The following is a 20,484-nucleotide window of genomic DNA, read 5'->3' on the forward strand; positions in this document are numbered from 1 at the left end:
CCGAAAGTGCTGGGCGCATCCCCTGCACAACCAGACACTGAAATATATACCATGCATGGGTGCAATTTCAGTTTCGACTGGGAGGGGCTTTACATACTTACCTATTTATATTAAACAGACCAGTTGGGAACTCAATCCCCCACATCCACTATTAAAATATCTTTAAATTTGAAAATATATGAACCGTTGCTTAAATTTAAGAAAATAATTTTTTTCAAACATCGTTTAACTATTCAATTATGTAGATTATATAACTAATGAACAATTTAATACTTCAATTAAAATACTGACTTTTGGAGGGGCTAAGTCCCTCTAAATCGTCCCCTCGCCAATTGCGCTTATGAGTTATGATAGCACGGTAAGGACAAAACAAACTTTTGGTTACATTTTATTAGGGTTCCCACATATAATTCTGGCCCTTGTACTTAATTTATTCGGGCCCTTTACAAAACTTCCAATGATACAATTTATTATAAATTGTAAAAAATCAAAATTCAGAGGCATTTTGATAATGATAATGTCTTTTTATTTTTTTCATTACAATATTAGGTATCTAAATGAAAAAATAGAAAAACAAGTATATTTTAATTAAGGGCGTCGGAGCCATGACGTGTCTTACTACAAAAACATGCCGAACAGGAAAAACTCTCACGCCCTGTAGAATAGTCGGATTTCGTTAATTTTTTTTTTAATTTAAAGAAGAGAACATATTGAAGGTCGGACCAAAGCCCTATTTTCAAAATCATAACTATAGAAGCTAAAATATGCATTTGAATAATGAATAAAATTAGTTCTTTTTCAAACATATTTTTCTAGCACTATTGAAAGTAAAATAAGAATTCGACTTTGATCCGATCTGAAAAAAGTAAAATAAAATACAAAATAGTTAGCGCTACTAATAGTGTGCTTCTAACGACAGGTTCAATCAACTATCAATAATGAGCTGAATCAGATATTTTAAGAAAACTTGATTTTGAAAATGTTATTGATAATTTTGTGCAAATAAAATCAATAAAATTTCCAGGCATTTGATTTTAATTTCTTTGATATTATTATTTTTATTATTCATTATTTAATTAGTTACACTTATACAGTTTAAGCGATTCATATTTTTTAATAAATCAAATATAATATTCTGATGATATTACTTATACTCGATTTGATTGTTTATTAATAAATAAGTAGTTAATTGTTACTATTATGTTGGCAAATTTTAATATTCTCTAATACTAATAGTAAAATAAGTAGGATGAAAAAACGTATCTGCTCAGATGTATTTATCGTTTACAATGATATACTATTAAATTCAAATTTAACACATCCATTACAGTGACCTACTTGAGACCTACTATGCACCAGAACTATACCCAATTTTTTACCTTTTTTGTTTTACTTATAAGTTTTTAAAATATTCCAGGTCATCTGGTCATATGATGTTTAGCAACTATACTATGAGCAATAATCATTATTCATTACTGCATTACATATAAACGAATAACTCATTAAATATTTTGCAAAAATACTTATTATTTCAAATGTTTTTTTATTATTGGCTGACCATTGTGACCCAATCGGTTCTGAAAACTTTGGCAGGCACTTAAAAAAATTAAGTACTATTCTTCATTTGACAATACTATATAATGTTTCTTTAAAATTTTAATAAAGGAAGTAAGACAAAGGAGAGTTCAACAAATGAGAGCAATAATTTAACAATTAAATTCTACATAATAATATTATATTGAATATTTATAATATTATTTTACATATAAAATGTAATTCGTACGTCAAATTATTTTAATTTTGATTTCATACATTTTTCTAATAAATCACAAAACTGAATCGTCATATTTACACTAACACTATAAATTTAAAAATATATAAAAATATATAATTCCTAACACACACATAGTATACATAAAAAATTATTGTTTGAGCTTAAGGTAGTTTATGATCAAATACTTGAGCACCGTTTTAAGTTTTGTTTAATTTTTTAAGATTTAAAAATAAAATTCTTCACATATAATATATGCAATTATATAAATAAGACTACAAAAGTATATACCATGGTAACTTTAAAATACTCAGTATAAAACCAAGTAAACATGTATGGTAAACATTTATTTTTGTAGAAATGGAATTTATGAAATGAACGATTGTTGACAATGAAGTATAGGATAAGAAAATTTTGGGGCAAGAATGTCTTGGGAAAAGTTGAAAACAACATTATTATACAAATCTTAAATACTAACAAAAAATGTAATAAAATAATTAATTTAAAAAAATTTAAAATTGAGTTTTAAAACATAATTATTATAATAATATAATATAGCTATCGATACTGACGGTTTAAAATCGAAACAAAATTTTTTGAGTTTCGAAAAGTGTTTACCAGGTATCGATAGGCTGTTGGACGCTACCTGGGCGCCGACGATAGACTTAATATCGACGTTTTATTTTTTCTGCTTGGCTGAACTGACATAGGTGGCGATGGAAACGTATGGTCATCTGATGACATTTCCTAAAATAAAAAATAACCAAATTTAGTACTTAGGAATATTGTTAAGTATTACTATCAATTATTATTATTAAGGTAACTGGTATTTAATTTTTTACATACATAAAAAATCAATTACTCTGATAATATTTTACCATTATGAGAGTAACTAATGCTACTTTCATTGTATGGTTTAACATTAATATATGATTTACAAATAAAATTTATTTTGTGTAAAATAAATAAACTGAGAATAAAACCACATTACTAATGATGCAAAAATTTAAGCTAAAAAAAAATTTATGTACACTGTAAAGTGTACTGCATAATTATTTTAAAAATGTTTAAAATAATACAGCCAAAGAAATACCACATGGTTGTTCAACATAAAAATTTACATAACTACACAGCCATGAGATTAAAATAAAATCCAAAAATGAACATATACAAAATAGGAAACAGTTAACCAGATTTTCTAATCATTAACAATTCATTTTTAATTTTAATATTATTTTAGAACAAATTAATCTCGTGAGGTTTACCAAAACCTATATAACATGAATTGCAATAGCATTTAAGAAGCTTTATAATACAAACAATAACCAACTCAATCACAATGGAAATTAATAAAATTGGTATTTTTAAGTAATTATTGATAGTTTATAACAATTAATATAATTTATTTTATTGCTTAGCTGTAAACTATTTCAATATATACATAAAATATTTCTGTTTAAAAATTAAAAAAAATTGTGATACAACATATCCCTCTTTTATGCACTCCACTACAATAATATGGTATCGATTAATCATTTTTGTTTAACATGAGCGATTATTATATCCTTAAACGAAAAAAGCGACATTAACAAAGCCTTTCCAAAATTGAAATTATGTACAATATAATTGTATACAATACTAAAAATTGGTTATAGCCCATGCTAATTATTTAGTACTGAATATGATAATGAATAAATAATTAAAGTTCAATAACACGACATACATGCATACATTCAACCACAAAAGGTCTTTACCACATAATATATGGACATTGCAGGTTAATCGACACAGTAAGCTGGTTCAACAAGTAAAGCGAATTGTCAAGTACCTTATTTATTTTATTGAGATCCAATAAGGTAAGATTTTTAATTAATTTTTTTATAAAGCAAAAGACTACACATGTTATCTTCTCCAAATGATCGCCGACTGAAAAATTAACTAGACATTCGCAATTTAGAATTGCGTTTGACATGTTTCTTGACTTTCGTTAGTGTACAACTATGTCTACTGTTATGCTCATTTAATGGGCTCACATTTAAATTGGTGCACGATGCTAAGTGCATATTGGCTAATTGTGTGGACGGTGTGAGGGCGTGCGTACCCAGCCCTCCATTGTTAGTCAAGCTGAGAACAGGACTCATCATTGTAGACACTGCTCGTTTCAACTTGCTGGGAGTTTTATTAAAGCTCAACGCCCTTCCAACTTTAATGCGTGTTCTGCTTGCAAACCTTTACAACAAACAGTGAATCGTTAATTTTCATGTAATCAACATTTATTTTTCATAATAATTTACTTGAAAGCTTTCCCAAGAGTACCAGTAGTAATTTCACTTGTATCAATGTCCAATTGCTGAGAATCCAATGATACTAATATATTGCCCTAAATTTAATAAAACAAATATTGAATAAATTTCTATAAGCGCTTCTTTCTTAACCACTAGTATACTCACAGAACACACAGTGTTGGCCACTTGTTGCGATATATTTTTTAAGAACATATTTTTATGATTGGCACTGCAATTACTTCCAGTCATAGTAAAAGTATACAATCGTTCTTTAAAATCATGATTGTCAATAATCATTAACGAAAATGTATTACGACAGTCTGGAAAAAAAATAATTTAATTTTAATTTTTATAGGATTATATTTAATATTAGTATTTTATACATAAATGTATGAAGTTTTTTTCACCAAAAAATTGAATAAAAATCCTTTACTTTATATCTTATCCATTTTTTTTTTTTTGTAGAAATTAATTAATTAAAAATTATTATTAGTATTAACATCAAGAGCAATGTTCCTAAATAAAATAAGTTCAGAAAAGTTTGTTTGTTCAGATTTATAAAAATTAACAGCACCAAAAATAATATTGAAATAACTAAAAACTAATTTGCAAAATTAGGTTGTTTTGATGAATTTTATCAAAATGTACCTACAGCAATGGTATATTTTTAGGTACTAATTAAGTATGCTACCTACAAAAAACAGCACACTTACTGATTAAATACAATTATTAAGCTAAGACTTACTTAATGTGTTACTGATGATAATTATTATCAAATATTTGGAAAACATGTATGTTGTAATATGTCATATACTGTTTAATCAATCTATTATTATAGTGGGTATTATAATATTGTATGACTGTTATGTTGTTTATTTTAATGACCCAAGTCACAGGTACTTTTTCATAGTAAAATTAAGTAAAAATATAAATAACATACTATAACAGAATATGACAGGTATGTTAAATTTTTTGGCAGGTAACAATGCACCAATGGGTAGCATACTATACCGCGAGAGAACGTATATGGCGACCGCTGATATGTGGTCTCACAACAACGGAAGTGGAATCATTCTCTCTTAGTATGAAGTATAGTACCTATCTTTTTTTAATTTTTAACAAGATAGTAACCAGTCAGTCACTTTGTCCTGAACTTAAATGTTGCATTTTATTGGTGTTATTTTGAAATTTTAATTTTGAAGTGAGTTATAAAAAATGTTTAAACTGTAAAATTGTACAATATTATAATTTGCTATACAATTTATCACAAAAAAACAAAGACAATTTGTGTAACCTTAAATTTGGTAATAGGTCTAATTTAATCTGGTATTAAAATTAAAGAAAGTAAATATGAACTCTTTAATGTAAATTGGCTATATTGCACACTTCTAAAACGGAGACAATAAATACAAATGAAATGATTATATTCATCCATAGAACTATTATAAAATATATAATATAAATATATATATATTTTAAAATATAAATAGAAAGATTGAATGAGGAGAAAATTAATCACTAAAATGTAGCAGTTCTTCACTGCAACTATTATAGATGAGTTTATTTACCTTCAGTCTCTTTAATATCTATAACTTGTTTGATTATATTTAACGGCATCAATTTGATATGTTTATATGATTTGGCACCGCCATTTAATTTGTGTGAACCAGAACTCGGTTCTTTTGGACTTTTTCCATTAAATGATTTTCTTTTTTTACAGACCTAGAGAACAACAATTATCATATTGTATTTTTATTTATTCTTTACAGAATTAATATAAAATTCTTACTTCAACAACGTCTGAAAAAACAAATATTGTTAGATGATCCCCACGACCACTAAGGTTATCACTTAGCTCAACCACATCACATTTTGTGATAAAACTTCGATGTGAAGAAACTAAATGGGGCTAAAAACAAAATATGAGTTGTTAAAATACACATACTCAGTATGAAGTAATACAAAACACAAATCAGAATATCATTCATATAAAAAAACAATTAATGGTATACTTACAGGACAATTATCGATATCATTAAATATATCAAAAAGTACAACTTGACCTTCAGTCTTTCTTTTGTCTTCATTTATATGAGTCATTACTTCTCGTATACTGGCAAGGGCAGATACAAGTGCTAGGTGATCAGGGTTATTCTTATCAGAATGTTTCAAAATATCTATAAAAATATTTCATTATTGAACTTACGCACAAGGTTCTTATGTTCTATGTAATAACAAGCAATTTGAACTACTTCACAAGACTCACCATTCAACAGGAGGCTAACACTGGGTAAACGTTGCACAGGTCGAATGAGAAGTTCTTGTAGACTCTGTCGACAACATTCGGGCCTTGTCTGACCAACCTTGAGAAAAGCATGAAAACGAGGTTTTGTTTGATCACACTGCAATAACATCTCTCTTGTTTTTTCAAAAAAATTCACAAACGGTGGATAAGCTTTCACTAATTCACTGGACTATAACATAATTAAAAATTAGAAAATGTATTTTAATTGCCAGTGTCAAATGAGTTGTATTACATATTTGAGAAAAACACTGCCTATACTACTATCTTCTTGCCACGATGTAGCAAGGCATTTGAGCTCTTCTAACATCTCTCGATGTACTTGATAAATAGGTAAAACATTTCCAAAAATAATTTTAATTTCAGTATTATTAAGCAAACAGTCTTCTTTGTCTATCATTTCTTCTAATGGTTCTTTGTACACCTATAAACAAAACGAAAATTAGAATAATTAGGAGAATGAAGAAAAAACATACCAATAGTATACGAAAAATTTAAAAAAAATAATAAATATATATTATTATGGATTAAGAAAAAAGTTCTCACAGTAATAATTGTGTTTAACACTCCCACATAGTTAATCTCAGTCTGTAATAATTCAGAGAAAACTTGATATCGTGGACTAAATGGTTTATCTTTAATAACCAAATCTGGATCTGGAAAAAATACATACAATCTAAATTCAAACACACTGTCATTAAAATATTATTATTACAAAACCATTACCTTTTGGGAGTTTAAAAGGTGATGGATGATCTGGACTGTTTGTAAAGTTTAAAAATGATCCACATGATAATCTTAGGCCATCAAGGGTGTTGGCAGCTGATGACCGTCGTTTTGACGGCCCTGAACTATTTGTTGGCGATGTTTCGCCAATAGTTGCTACAGGTGTTGGACTAGGCCTTAGCAAAGAACCCAAACGGTCTAAATGCCTTTTTCTTTTTCGTGCACGAGAAGAAGAACTTAATGTCAACGTAGATGACATTACACGAGCAGATGTAGGTGTGTTGGTCACATTTAACTAAACCAATGTAAGTAGCATACGTATAAAATAAGTTACACATTAAGAAATATTAAAAAAAATTCTTACATTGGTTAATAAATATTCTTTTGTTAGAGCACAACTCTGGTATTGTACAGATGTCCAGAACCATGCTTCTTTTAGGATTTCAGCATTATTCTTCTTCACAGGAGGAATCAAATCTAATGAAGATTCATTAACAACCTAAAAAAATTTTAAGTTATAAGTAACACATTAAGTATTATAAGTATTATTAGAGAATGATTTTTTTTTTTATTGTTACTAAATAACATTTTTTAAAACATATTTTTAAAAAGAATCAAGTTTTATTTATTTTTATAATATTTTTAATTTATTTTAAATGTTTGAAGTTTTTTTTTTAAATTGTATCTCATGTTCTCTCTTTGCCTCTTCCAATAAACTCAAATACTCACAGTTCACTTTTTCAACCACACATATTTTGTACAGACTCATGTTTTTTTGACAACTAAGTTATAGATACAACATACAAAGTATCCCCTTTATTTAGTATTATTTTTTTGTTGATAAAATTATTTTTCACAAACTTTAAATTTACATCATTGTTTAAAAAAATGTAATCCAAAACATTTTTATAATTTTTTAAAAATTGTATATACTTATCTAATATTTGATAACTGTATACAAGTGTTAACAGTTAATAGGATTTAAGTGAACATTTTTTTTTAATAATTTAAAAGTTAAGCATAATGATTGTGAAAGCCCCAATTAGTTTTTCAACTAGATAAATATACTAAATATTAAAAGAAAAACTGCTGGCGAATAAAAAAAGAAAATAACACATTATATTAGTATAAACTCAAATTGTAAAGCATTAACACACACACAAATATTAAAACCATCATTAATCATATCCAATAAGTAAGAAGAAGAGGAATATTATAAATCTGGTTGAGATTGTATGTTACCTAAGTGAATTGATTAAAAATATTCTCAGAAGGAAATCATCTTGTATGGTTTTCCATTAAATAGCTAATACATATAATATGCCATATATTATACATAATAAGCAAATTAAATATATGAATTTATAGTTAATTAATACTTAACAATTATAATAAATATTATGGTTAATAACTAGCTAAAAAGTAAAAGTTATAAATAATGTTAATGATATAAAAATTAAGCATTTATGATAGCGATGCAATACTAATCTTAGATATTATGTTAGTGATGAACAGAGCTATGAATCATATTGCAATAACTTAAATGTTTGCAATTTGAAATCCAAAGGAAACATTATAATTTAATATTTATATACGTCATAATATGTGTGTTTAGGATAAATCTGTGAAACAATGTTTATTTCATGCATTAAATTGTCCTTCTGCGACAAACCATTAAAATAAATTAACAATAATTGTAAAAGAAATATCAGGTATTTTCAACCTTAAATATTTAGATACCAAGATAAAAAAAAAAGAATTGTGGTTGAAGTTAAATCTTAGGATCCATTGGTCTTTTTTAAACCAATAAGATCAACAGATATTGTTCATGGTTAATGATTTATTGGTGCTGGTTAATATTCTGATTTATTTTTTATTTATTTACTTTTAGTAACACTGGTTCAATCATTTTTCTTCTGACCAGTAGTGCAACTTTAACCAAATTGCGATTTGACTGAGATAATGATCAAACATTTTATTTTTTATATCATGCATTCATGCGTGGTTTATTTAAAACTTATAATTATTAGCAGTTCATAGAACTTAATCCAAATAATCCAAATATTGTTAATTTATTAATTTTAAATAAACAAAAAAGCAAATATCAATATGAGTTTTATTCATAAAAAAAATACTTGTTTATCATTTATTTTATTATTAATCTATCTGTCAATTTTTCAAAGTTGGGTTACATATATTATTATTTACTATTTAATGTGTTAAATTGTTTAGTCGCAGAAAAAAAATACCATCACAAAATATTATTAAGTTAATTCCGTGCATAAAAAATTGATGTTTTCAGAATTTATGATTAATTAATGTTAGTTTTATTATAAAGTAAAAAAGCAATGTATGATTTAAATTTTTTTGATTAAATTATTCATGCCAAAAATTAAATATTTTTATTTTACCCAAAACATTTTTCATTTAGTTTATACTTTTATACAAATGTACATAATTTTTAAAATTCTTTTAATAAATGTCAAAAATATGTACCAAAGTCTGATCTGTTTGATCCAAACGTGCCGACATAGGATTAGGATGTTTAAACAAAAATTCATCACAATCCACGTCTAAACACTGAAGGCGAATCTTCTTGGTTTCATGCGACACATTTCCACCATCTACCACACTCAGTGTTCTTTTTAACCCCCCATTTCGAGTATTAGGACTTGAATCCTCATTATCAAATGCTTGAATTAGATTTTTAGGAGCCAAAACACCTCGTAAACACGGTGTTGTATTTGGATCTCGGTCGCCTAAAGGGCTAGAACCTTCCTTTGTAACCTGACATGCAAACAGAAAAAACATAACACCAACAAACACAAAATGTTAAAAAAAAAATTAGCCTTGTCCTGTAAAATTATAAATAAATAAGCAAAAATTTGTTAGTAAATCCCATCATTATTTTGCATATAATATATGTGGTGTATGCACAATGGAAATGTTAGTAGTCTTGTGCACAGCAAAAGCAATACTTTTATAAAGTATATATAATTCAAACACTTAAAGCAAAAACAAGATTTTGACCCATGTTGTGTTTTAAATCAAATTCAGAATCTGTCTACTTTTACTAGAGTTTTCTGTTAATATAAGGGATAAATTCAGACCTAGCATGTATAAAGAATTTAAATAATTCAAATTTGACCACTATTTTGTTGTCTCAACAGTTTGATACAACACAAGTACATAAATTATAATTTCCCAATTCAAAATCAAAATATTCAAATAATATTTACCAGATGAGTACATTCTGTATCATTTTCATCCCATATCGGAGTCCCTCCATTCTGCAACAAAACGTCAACCATATGTGATCGTTCTTCTTCTGTGAACCCTGAAAAACATATTTTGGCTCCATGGAATGGTTTTAGCTTGTGTTCTGAAAACTAAAACGTTTTTTTTTTACATTAATAAAATTTTCCGTAAGACAGATAAATTTGGGCAAAACGTGTTTTGCAACCATATATATTTTAATACTTACAAATGATGAATTGATTGCTTTGAATTCTATTTCATCGCGTCTCTCCCATGCTGCATGAAGCCATGAAGATCCAATAACAGGAATTTCGTGTAAATACGCATATTGGGATTTAGCACTACATGCATAACCAGATATTAAATGAGTAGTCTTGTAATTAATACTTTCTCGAAAACTACCACCCATCCAACGAATCAAACTCAAAAGACGTGCCTGAATGATAAACAAAGATGTAAAATAATTATTATTTGATTACATCAATAAATTATATTGCAAATACCATTTCATCTCTCTTTTGAATTCCGGTGACACTGACAATGGCGCCAACAAGTGCATTGCAATAACGATGGCGATTAATTCCCTGTAAACCATTAGGGCTTTCAGCCAATTCCAATAAAGCAGGACGCCCAAGAATTCTAAATAAAATGTTGAATGAATAATTGTTTTTGAATATATTTAAAATCATGAATAAAACACATTTTAACTTAACATACTTGAAACATGGTCGTTTGACTGCAAGTTCTTCAAACAGGGTGGTGACCAAAATATCATTTTTTTCTAATAAATTTACATCTGATAGATTGTCTAAGTATTTAATAGATACATTTAATTTCTAAAGACAAAAATTATTTTATTATAATACACAGCATAAAGAAATATATTGAGACAAATAACACTATTTTACCTTAATAGCTAATAATACATCTGAATCAGAAGAATATATTTTTTCCAAATAAATATTAAAATTTGACAACTCGGATTCCAAACTTGAAACACCTGAAAAAAGTTTTTTTTTAATATTATCAAACTGTAAAAACCAATATGAAATCAACATTTATTATGTTAACTTTAATCAATTTATTTAAATATCTAAATCAGAATTGATACTTCAAATCAAAAATTATTGGAGGACCTATATACTATATTTAGTTTTATTATCTTCACTAACTCCCATAATAATATAAATACTCTAGCTATAGAGGATTTAAAAAACTTACCACCAAAAGTATTTTTGTGTATATTCATATTTTTATATAGGAATATAATATGATCATAAATATTTGAATAACAATTTAAAATTTTATTAAAGAGTAGGTAAGTATTACAGTGTAATTAACACTATTCTACAATATAATAATAATAATTGGGGGACGAGGTGACCGAGTGGTCTGACTCTTCCGCTGCGACGCAGCCGGTCGCGGTTCGATCCTCGGCCACCGGGCGGCATTTTTCTCCGGACAAGTCGCGGTGACCGGAGAGCAAGTGCTGCCATCCCCCACCCCCGGGGCATGGCAGAAACCTACGGGTGCCCCATTCGAAATTCTGCCAAAACAAACACACACGTGTTCCCCCTACCGTTCCAAAAAACCTACAAACCATCAATACAAAAACCTACAGTACCTACTAATAGCTAATGGCCACAGTTGCCGGGCTCAGGATCAATAAAAAAAAAAATAATAATAATAATAATAATAATTGTGTAATAAATATGTATTTTAAATACCTATTATAAAAACATTAGATCCATTCATTTCATTGTTATTAAAAAATAGTGCTAAGATATCACTTATATTTTATATTAGTCATAATTTTGTTAACTTGAATTTATCTACCCAATTAAATATTGCATTATCAGAAAACACTTAATTCTATCATTTATAATATTTTTAGTACTCAACTCAGAACAGAAAAATATTTTTATTTGTATTTATTATTCTTTATGTTATAAATGTCATTTTAATATATCTAATGTTGAGGAGTTTTTCAAAAGAATATTTAAATACTTTTTTTTAAATGTTAAATGTTTAATTTAAATGGTTTTTTCAATACCTAAGTATTAGGCAACATTTTTAAATGATTATCTATCCTACCTCTCTCTTATAATATTTAATATTAATATAAAAAGTAAAATAAAACATAGGATTTATTAGTATAAATATTTAAAATTAAAATTAAGATCAAAAACTAAAATTATCTATACTCGGGTACTTGCATATCAACAATTGAATAAACATAATTTAAGTCATGTCAACCTTGAAAAATTAATTTTTAATTTTGATGAGTAACAATCTACATCATTAAGACTAAGAAAAAAATGTTCTGAAGCAGGTACCTTTAAATTTTAGATTCTGGCCGACAGAAAAAAGTATTGATTTTACAATTTTTTTGTGTGAGTGTCTGTCATCGCTTTTTGAGACAAAAAAAAATTAATTTGATTTTTATCAACACAATCTTTGTAAGTAGGATCTAGTTGGTACTTAGGAGGTCACAAGTAAAAAATGCAGTTGTTTTTTAAAATGTGAAGAAAAACAAACAAAACTTTAAGGAAATCTGTGATTTTTAAGCATTTTTTGAGCGATATTTTGTTTTGTAATACAACTCTATAACTCTAACTCAAAATATTTTGACTCATTTTAAATTATTTAAAAACATTTTAAATTTAAGAGTTTTTTTTTATGAATGTCACTAGTCTTTTTTTGAGTTGTAATTTTTTTTAATTAAAAAAAAACAAGGTTAGGTACTCTTAAAAGCAGTTGGAAAATATAAAAGATACATAGGCAGTATTTTTTTTTATAAATATTTAAAGTTTAACATTTTCAAATTATTATGTAGTTAAAAAATTATTAAATATTAAATTTTAGCTAAGGATTTAAAACATTTAAAACAAGGGCTTCTCATAAATAGTTTATACCTTAGTGCATACTGAAAACCAAAAAATATAAAAATTCAGTTCTTTTTTTCCAAATTATTACATTTTAAGATCAACTTTGAATACAATAACTTATTAAAACTAAAAATATTGATTTTAGTTATCTTGTTGTAATTTAAAAATATTAGGTATTTGAGGGCACTTAAAATTTTTGGAGTAAATCATTATATTTTATACACTTAACAGCATTTTTAAGTTCAATTATTCAACAAAAATGAATTAACCTACTGTAGTGCTAATGCCTAATAGTATAATTCATTACTTTAATCACAATATGATTAAATATACTTGGTAATATTATGGGCCAATCGTCTTCACAAACAATTCTTTTTCATACTAAATTATTATACAAGTAAAATTATGTTTTATTTTTATAAGTATGTTCATTATTGTGTAATATAACAATACTCGATAGAATTAGGAATTTTATTTTCAATCATTTTTTCAGGAAATTTCCCTTTTGTATTTTGAATATTTTGATAGCCTAAAAAAATGTTTTAAAACAAAAAATGTTGAAAAATTCATTGCTTAAGTATAACTATAATTTTATTAATAGTTCAAGTTTCTATGGTTAATAATTATTGAATCGTACAAAAATGACAAAAATTGCTTGGGGGTAAATTTATTAGTTACACATCTTTATACAAGCCTATCAATATTTGTGAAATCAATTACTTAAAAAAAAATCATGTGACTGTGCTAAATATTGTTTACACGTTTTCGTGATTTTTGATGAATTTTATAGTATAATTTCATACTGAAAACTTATTCAAGATCTGAATAAATATATGTCAAAAGCAAAAATTGTAATAAAAACAAAAATAATAAGAACGACCAAAAAGTTGTACCTACCTATTTTGTACAATTAATTTTCAAAATTGAATAAATTGTTAGGTATCCATGTTTCGTGGGTGTAATGTTTAAGAAAGTACCTACCTACACTCTATCTCAAAGTAAAATATACCAGGCGGCAACCTGTTAGTGTCCAACAGAGTGCATCTTCCACATAACAGCATCGGTAGTGATCAGTGGAAGGAGAAAAAAGTGAGCAGAACAAGTGTATTTTACTTTGAGACAGAGTAACTTATTGCACTACGAGGCTAAGTACATTTTTCAATTGGCTTCATAACTACCTTGAAATAATCTTTAAAAAGTTACATTATCAGTATAGACTTATTTTTCAAGTATTTTATTTGCATATAACAATATCTGATTTAATATTATATAGGTATTGCTTATTATGCGTATGCTATTTTTCACTTATACAGAGGCTCCGATAAATATTAGTCTCAATTAGTTACACAATTTTTTATGAATACCTTTGTATAATTATTAATTATAACTAACTAACTATTAAAGAACATTATTTAAAAATAAAAAAGTATAGACCTAAAGGTTGGTCATTCAATAAAACAGTGTCCTGTTTGTATAATAGCTTGTAACTCATAAAACCAATATAAAATCAAGATATCTGTTTAACAATAAATGACCTAAGTTTCATATGGAATAAAAATAAATAGTTGGATACATATTACCTACCTTCAACAAGAGTTAATATTTTGCTATCCATCTTCTGATATAATAAATAAATAGGTGTCTAAATTTTTTTAAAAAAGTAACACATAAGTACAACTTAACTTGTTTAGGCCCTAATAATAACCATTTTTAAAGAAAAAAGAATTAAGATCTGTTTCAAAAGAAAATTGCTTGACAACTAAGTTGTAATGCCTCAGCATGCTAATCACAAAACAATTTTATCAGTTGGCTGGAACAGTAATATTCATTATATTTTTATAAATCAACAGATTTGTTTATTTTAATGATGAAAGAAAATAACACACAGGCATAATTACCAAAATTACTATTTATTTTTTATTTGCACATCAACAGTTAAAATAGGTATATAAGGATTCATTTATATGATTTTCTTATGTCGGGAACCATAAACAATCTCTAAACATTCAATAAATCAATAGTGAGCTAATGACCCCTTTAATACCCATTTAATCATGATTAGTCCATTAAACTAATCAATTAATTTAATATGCAAGTCAGCATAAGCATTGTAAATATTTATTCAGTGACTATATTTAACAATACATATTTATTCGATTATAATCAAACTAATGTTTTATTATACAAGCACATAATTAACTCAACACATTTGTGGGTCTCAATTTTTCAAATAAACAGAATATGATTAAGTTATACAATCCCCTAAATATTAAATATATTTAATTAAACTCATAGCATCAGTTAGATAAACTTAATGATTAATTGTTTTTTGATAAATACCTAGGAGGTAATTACTTACATAAATTTAATAAAATGGAAACTATTTTTTCAAAAATACAGTATAGCCAACAAACACACTAAAGTCTACAACAATATCTACGAGTGGGTCATAGACAAAAAACATAATGAATATGTTAGTAAAGCTACTGAGGAACTGCAAAAGGCACCAGTCTATAAATGTGTAACCTACATTGATAATTGATCTACAATTATTATATTCACCAGTACAATATGTGATCTTACCTAGTAAAACATAATACAATTCCCAAACTATTTAAAGTCTATAAAAAATTCAAAAGAGCAATAAAAAAAGAGTAAACTCTCTCTACTTAATTACTGAGAAAACTTAAAGCCCATCGGGGACAGCAAATTCTTCTCCAAAACAAGTAAAGTATACTAAATATATCCTTAAAAGACATGAAGGATAGTTTTGCAATAAAAATTATGTATACAAATCATAATTTGATGACTTAGGATATGTACCTTGATATGTAACTCACTGAACAGTTGTTTTTTTAATAATTGCTAATTTACATATAATTTGAAAAAAAAAATATATTGACGATTTCACATTGAAATGTTTAGAAAAACATTCCCTTCATAACTTTTTTTCTCTTTTTTTAAATAATTTTTATTGAATATATTATTCTCAGAAAATGGAGAAAAGATAAAAAAATAATTTATTCATATAAAACAACATTGTTTTAATTTCCAAGGATAAAATAATAAATAAAATTTCAAATAAAATGCAACTTTTCTATAAACACAAAGAACTTAACAAACAATTGCAAAATGGAAACTTTGCCACTACAGATAAGAAATTCCTAGAAAATTCATATGAACTAGTCATACTTTTTGGAATTTAGACACCAATATTTCAATTTTAATTCTACTATGAGGTACCTACCTATTTTATTCCTATCATTATCATTAACTTTATTAAAAAAAAAAATGCTCATAACTTTATTAATAGTAATTAGATACAACTAGCCTATCTTATGCATGGTTATTAAAATAATTAATCAGGGAATTAATTAAGAGGATGCCACACCCACAAGTTTTGTCTTCGTCTTACAAACATACATGTCAAACTTCACTTTAACAAGCCATTTTACTGTTATTTTAAAAATTAGAGGGAATTTGCCCATGGTAAAATTTAAAGGTAAGCTTATTCAGAGCATCTGGGAAGATTTTATTGATATTATTATTTTAAAGTAAGTTATGATCATTTAAAAATGTACTAGAAATGTATTGTTCAAAAAGGTCATAACTTACTTCTTAATAAATATATCAACGAAGCTTCAGGGATGAGCCAGATAATCATCTTACCTTTAAATTATATAACAAGTCAATTCACTTTAATTTTAGAATTTACAGAATAAATATATTATTGTGAACGTACAATTTGCCATGTTGTACATTTGTAAGGAGACAACATATGCGAGTGAGGGCTCCTCTTAATAATCAATTATTCTTACTCATAATCAAATAACCAACAGTCATTTCAGTGATCATTCTCTTAATTACATCTTATAACATTATTATAGTTATTATTATGAATAGTTGACAAAGTAAAAATAATGTCTAGTAATATAAAAATTATACAACAAATAATAATGCAAGTACAACAAAATGTATCACAGTACCTCGAGCAGTAGGTACCCACTATAAAGATATAGTGTTATAAGACTTGTTATAGAATGAAATTGAACAAAATATTATTTACAATACTTTTAAGTTAATCAGCTATTACTGTTGTTTCAACCTGACATTTCATGGTCAAATACCTATACTTATATTATTTGTGTAGTCTTTTTTTTAAAATAGATAGATACCTTATATTATAATATTAATTCATAGCACATTTCACAATAAATTAAAGATATACAAATCATTCTTATTTACATCCATAATTTATTCTTTTTTAAAGAAATAGAACCTAATAATACCTTGTAACACATATTCTACATCAACATAGGAGGGTACCTAATATGTTAGGCAAATTGTTCAAATTGTTGTATGGATTTTGTTTACCTTGTCTTTTAAAATAATTATAAACATAAAAAAGTTATCGATTTCCCACCAGAATTTAGGTTATCTCATTAGTTATCCACCGATATAAAAATATAAATTCTTAACAGTACTTAGGTACCTACCTAAAGACTTACATACCTATCAACACATTTTTGTATAACTGAAAGTATACATATTAGCTATTTAGGTAATTTTCTTTTTTTATCATATTACAACGTATTACAATTTATTAGGTATTTTCGAGGGTATTTTTGTTCGATATATATGGTTCAAATTTCAAGGAAAAACACCGTAAAAAACTCATTTTACACCAACAATTAAACCTTAGAATAGTCATAAAAGAAACTAAAAACAATTATTTTAGTAAATACAAATAATAATTTTTATAAATTTGTTTATTACATATAGATTCCTACATTTTATAACCTGCACACAGGTACATACACAAAACAAATTTTTTTTAACTTGCTCTAAACGAAAGCTTTACATTTAGTACTAGATTATAATTGTTATTAAAAATGTTCTAGGTAATACTTTTAAATAAGGCTTCCAACAAAACTCCAAAGGTATCTCCTAGGTATCTTTTAATTTAAGTTTGGTGATTTTACATAATACACCTAGCAATACATAAACATTTAAAACAAATATTTTCTTCTGATTATGTGTCATTTAAATAATATGTCATATGTCACTAAAATAGTAGCTCTCTAGACTTAACAAAATATACCTATTCTAAAAATAATTAGCAACACTCAGTGTCCAGCTCACATGTTTTTTCATTCTGCTTGACAAGTGGAAAAATATAAATTGGGATATTTCCAACAATCACACGAGGGGATACAGTTTAACACATGACCTACGAATAGGGTCTTCAACTTAGCCTAGTTATCGAAGGTACGAATACGACCAAAATAGATTAAACGTTTATTTTAATTTTAATTTTTTATTTCATACATTTCTCAGTTTTTCTTTTTAAACAAATTGTAAAACAGAAAAGAACCAGGTAATTATCGCTGATATATAACAATAAATTAACATTAAAAGAAAATGATGGGTTGGAATTCAACTAGGTTGATAGATACATATTAATAAGAAGTGTTAATTAATTATAAACCGTCAATTGTTTTCGATGACCATCTCCTAAAGTCAGCTTGACAGTTGTGAGGGGACTGAACAATTTAGTATTCATTAGGTAGTGCCCCCGAAAACCTTATCTGCACTGTAACGCGTTAAGACTTGAACTGCGACAATATGTAAACACAATTTGCGTAGTTACGACGAGCGTCCTAACTGACCTACCGATTAAAAAAAGTTAACGCGCGTACACTCACTTTGCGCTTTCACGAGTTCCTCCTCGAGATCACAGTTATTATTGTTGTGGTTGTTCTGTCCGGTTCCGTTCGCTGCCGACATCGTGGGGTGTAATTGAAGATTATTTCCATGCGATCATTTCAGAGCCCGCCGGTAACACACGACGGACAAACACTTGCAAGCGAAAATCCGAAAAACGACGACGACGAATTCGAAAACGATCGAACTGAAACGTGATAGCGAGATCGACGGAAAACCGTAACGATTATTATTATAATTGTCAACAGATGTAGGCTTACCCACGTATAAACGAACCACGAACGATACGAGGAGCAAAAAGAGTACGACGGACCGAAGAAACTGTTAACTAACGAAACGAGCAAGAAAAAACGTAAACCGAACGGGGAGAAATAATAATAATAATAATAATAACGAACAGAAACGTACACGCGCACGCACGCACCGCACGCTCTCTCGCTCACACACCGCCAACTGTATGCATTGCATTTATTATTGTGCGAGTCTCGGGTCGGCGCGCGCACCCACACGGCAACGGTGACGAGGTGAACAATAATAATAGAAAAACGGTTGGAATCGTGATATTTCAATGTTAATCGCCGTGGTTAGAACGCACGCGCGCGGCAGTACGCAGAACAGGTGAAACGCTGCCGGTTGACCGTTTCCATTGGTCGGTGGACCGGGGCTGGCTGCAGCCTGCGGCACCAGCAGCTATATAGTTCCGTCGCCCCGTCCTGTCATGTCTATGACTCGGTTCCGGTGATAAATGATAAAATAATATTATTATCACTTATCATCGTCGATTCCATGGTGAAGTCGTTATCAATATTAATCAAGGTCGGTTCGTAATAACCGCTATTTTATTGGCGGCCATTTTTTTCAAAATTTTAAATTCAATGGCCCACCCATAATAGAACGATTGAAATTGCGCCTATAAATTATGATGGATAAGTGCGGATAACAGTTCCTATTAGCTATTGGCTACTTAGTTTCGATAAAATTTAAATTCTTGGTGTACACTATTCCCTGGCACAAAATTGCTTTCCTATACTTATCGAAGACTATCCAAGCATAGGTACTAACTTAAGTACCTTTTTACTATTGTTATTAAACTCATATTTTAAAACTCTTATAATATTTACTGATAATAATAAATTATTAAATTAGCTTTTACTTTCACGTTTATTTATTAACTGTATAAATTTAATTATGTAATTGTTGAAGTTGAATCGTAAAAGTTTCTACTGGAAGTTCAAAAAATACAAAATTAAAATTATTATCTTTTAATGTTTAAATATAAAAAGTAAGTAACCACTAACCAAGTCCCAAAGTTGGAATTGATCCGGTGGCGTCATTTGTGTGGTTAGCTAGTCGGGTATGTCTGATTATAAAAACAGTCCAATTGTTGGGGAAATAACATGATTAATATTTTTCTAGTTTTGATAAAATATAATATTGTGTAAGCACTAGAAACTATTGTTACATTAATAATTTATTGGTACCTATCTATAGTTTTTAGTTCAAAAATATAGATATTAGATAATGATACTA

At 27.4% G+C, this 20,484-nt stretch overlaps 1 protein-coding gene across 4 annotated transcripts; it reads right to left on the reverse strand.

The window, feature by feature from the left end:
• Window positions 1–1,819: 1,819 nt before the first annotated feature.
• On the reverse strand, window positions 1,820–19,564 carry LOC111029173 (protein ECT2). Of its 4 annotated transcripts, none has more exons than XM_022308061.1 (19): window positions 18,936–19,562; window positions 11,251–11,342; window positions 11,060–11,178; window positions 10,846–10,981; window positions 10,569–10,778; window positions 10,324–10,473; window positions 9,581–9,871; window positions 7,449–7,583; window positions 7,085–7,379; window positions 6,905–7,014; window positions 6,594–6,782; window positions 6,323–6,530; window positions 6,073–6,233; window positions 5,846–5,965; window positions 5,625–5,778; window positions 4,222–4,376; window positions 4,066–4,151; window positions 3,805–4,000; window positions 1,820–2,518 (listed from the first exon to the last, which is right to left on the reverse strand). In XM_022308061.1, the coding sequence occupies exons 1-19, from the start codon at window positions 19,015–19,017 to the stop codon at window positions 2,414–2,416; spliced, it is 2,994 nt and encodes a 997-aa protein (XP_022163753.1). In that variant the 5' UTR covers window positions 19,018–19,562; the 3' UTR covers window positions 1,820–2,413. The 4 variants fall into 4 exon arrangements, 2 of the variants coding, with proteins under 2 accessions (XP_022163753.1, XP_022163754.1); XR_002603983.1 differs by having other exon boundaries at window positions 2,418–2,518; window positions 3,600–4,000; window positions 18,936–19,564; XR_002603984.1 differs by having other exon boundaries at window positions 2,418–2,518; window positions 3,526–4,000; window positions 18,936–19,564.
• Window positions 19,565–20,484: the final 920 nt, after the last annotated feature.

Source organism: Myzus persicae, unplaced genomic scaffold (assembly GCF_001856785.1).
Source record: "Myzus persicae strain clone G006 unplaced genomic scaffold, MPER_G0061.0, whole genome shotgun sequence".
Classification (NCBI taxonomy): domain Eukaryota; kingdom Metazoa; phylum Arthropoda; class Insecta; order Hemiptera; family Aphididae; genus Myzus; species Myzus persicae.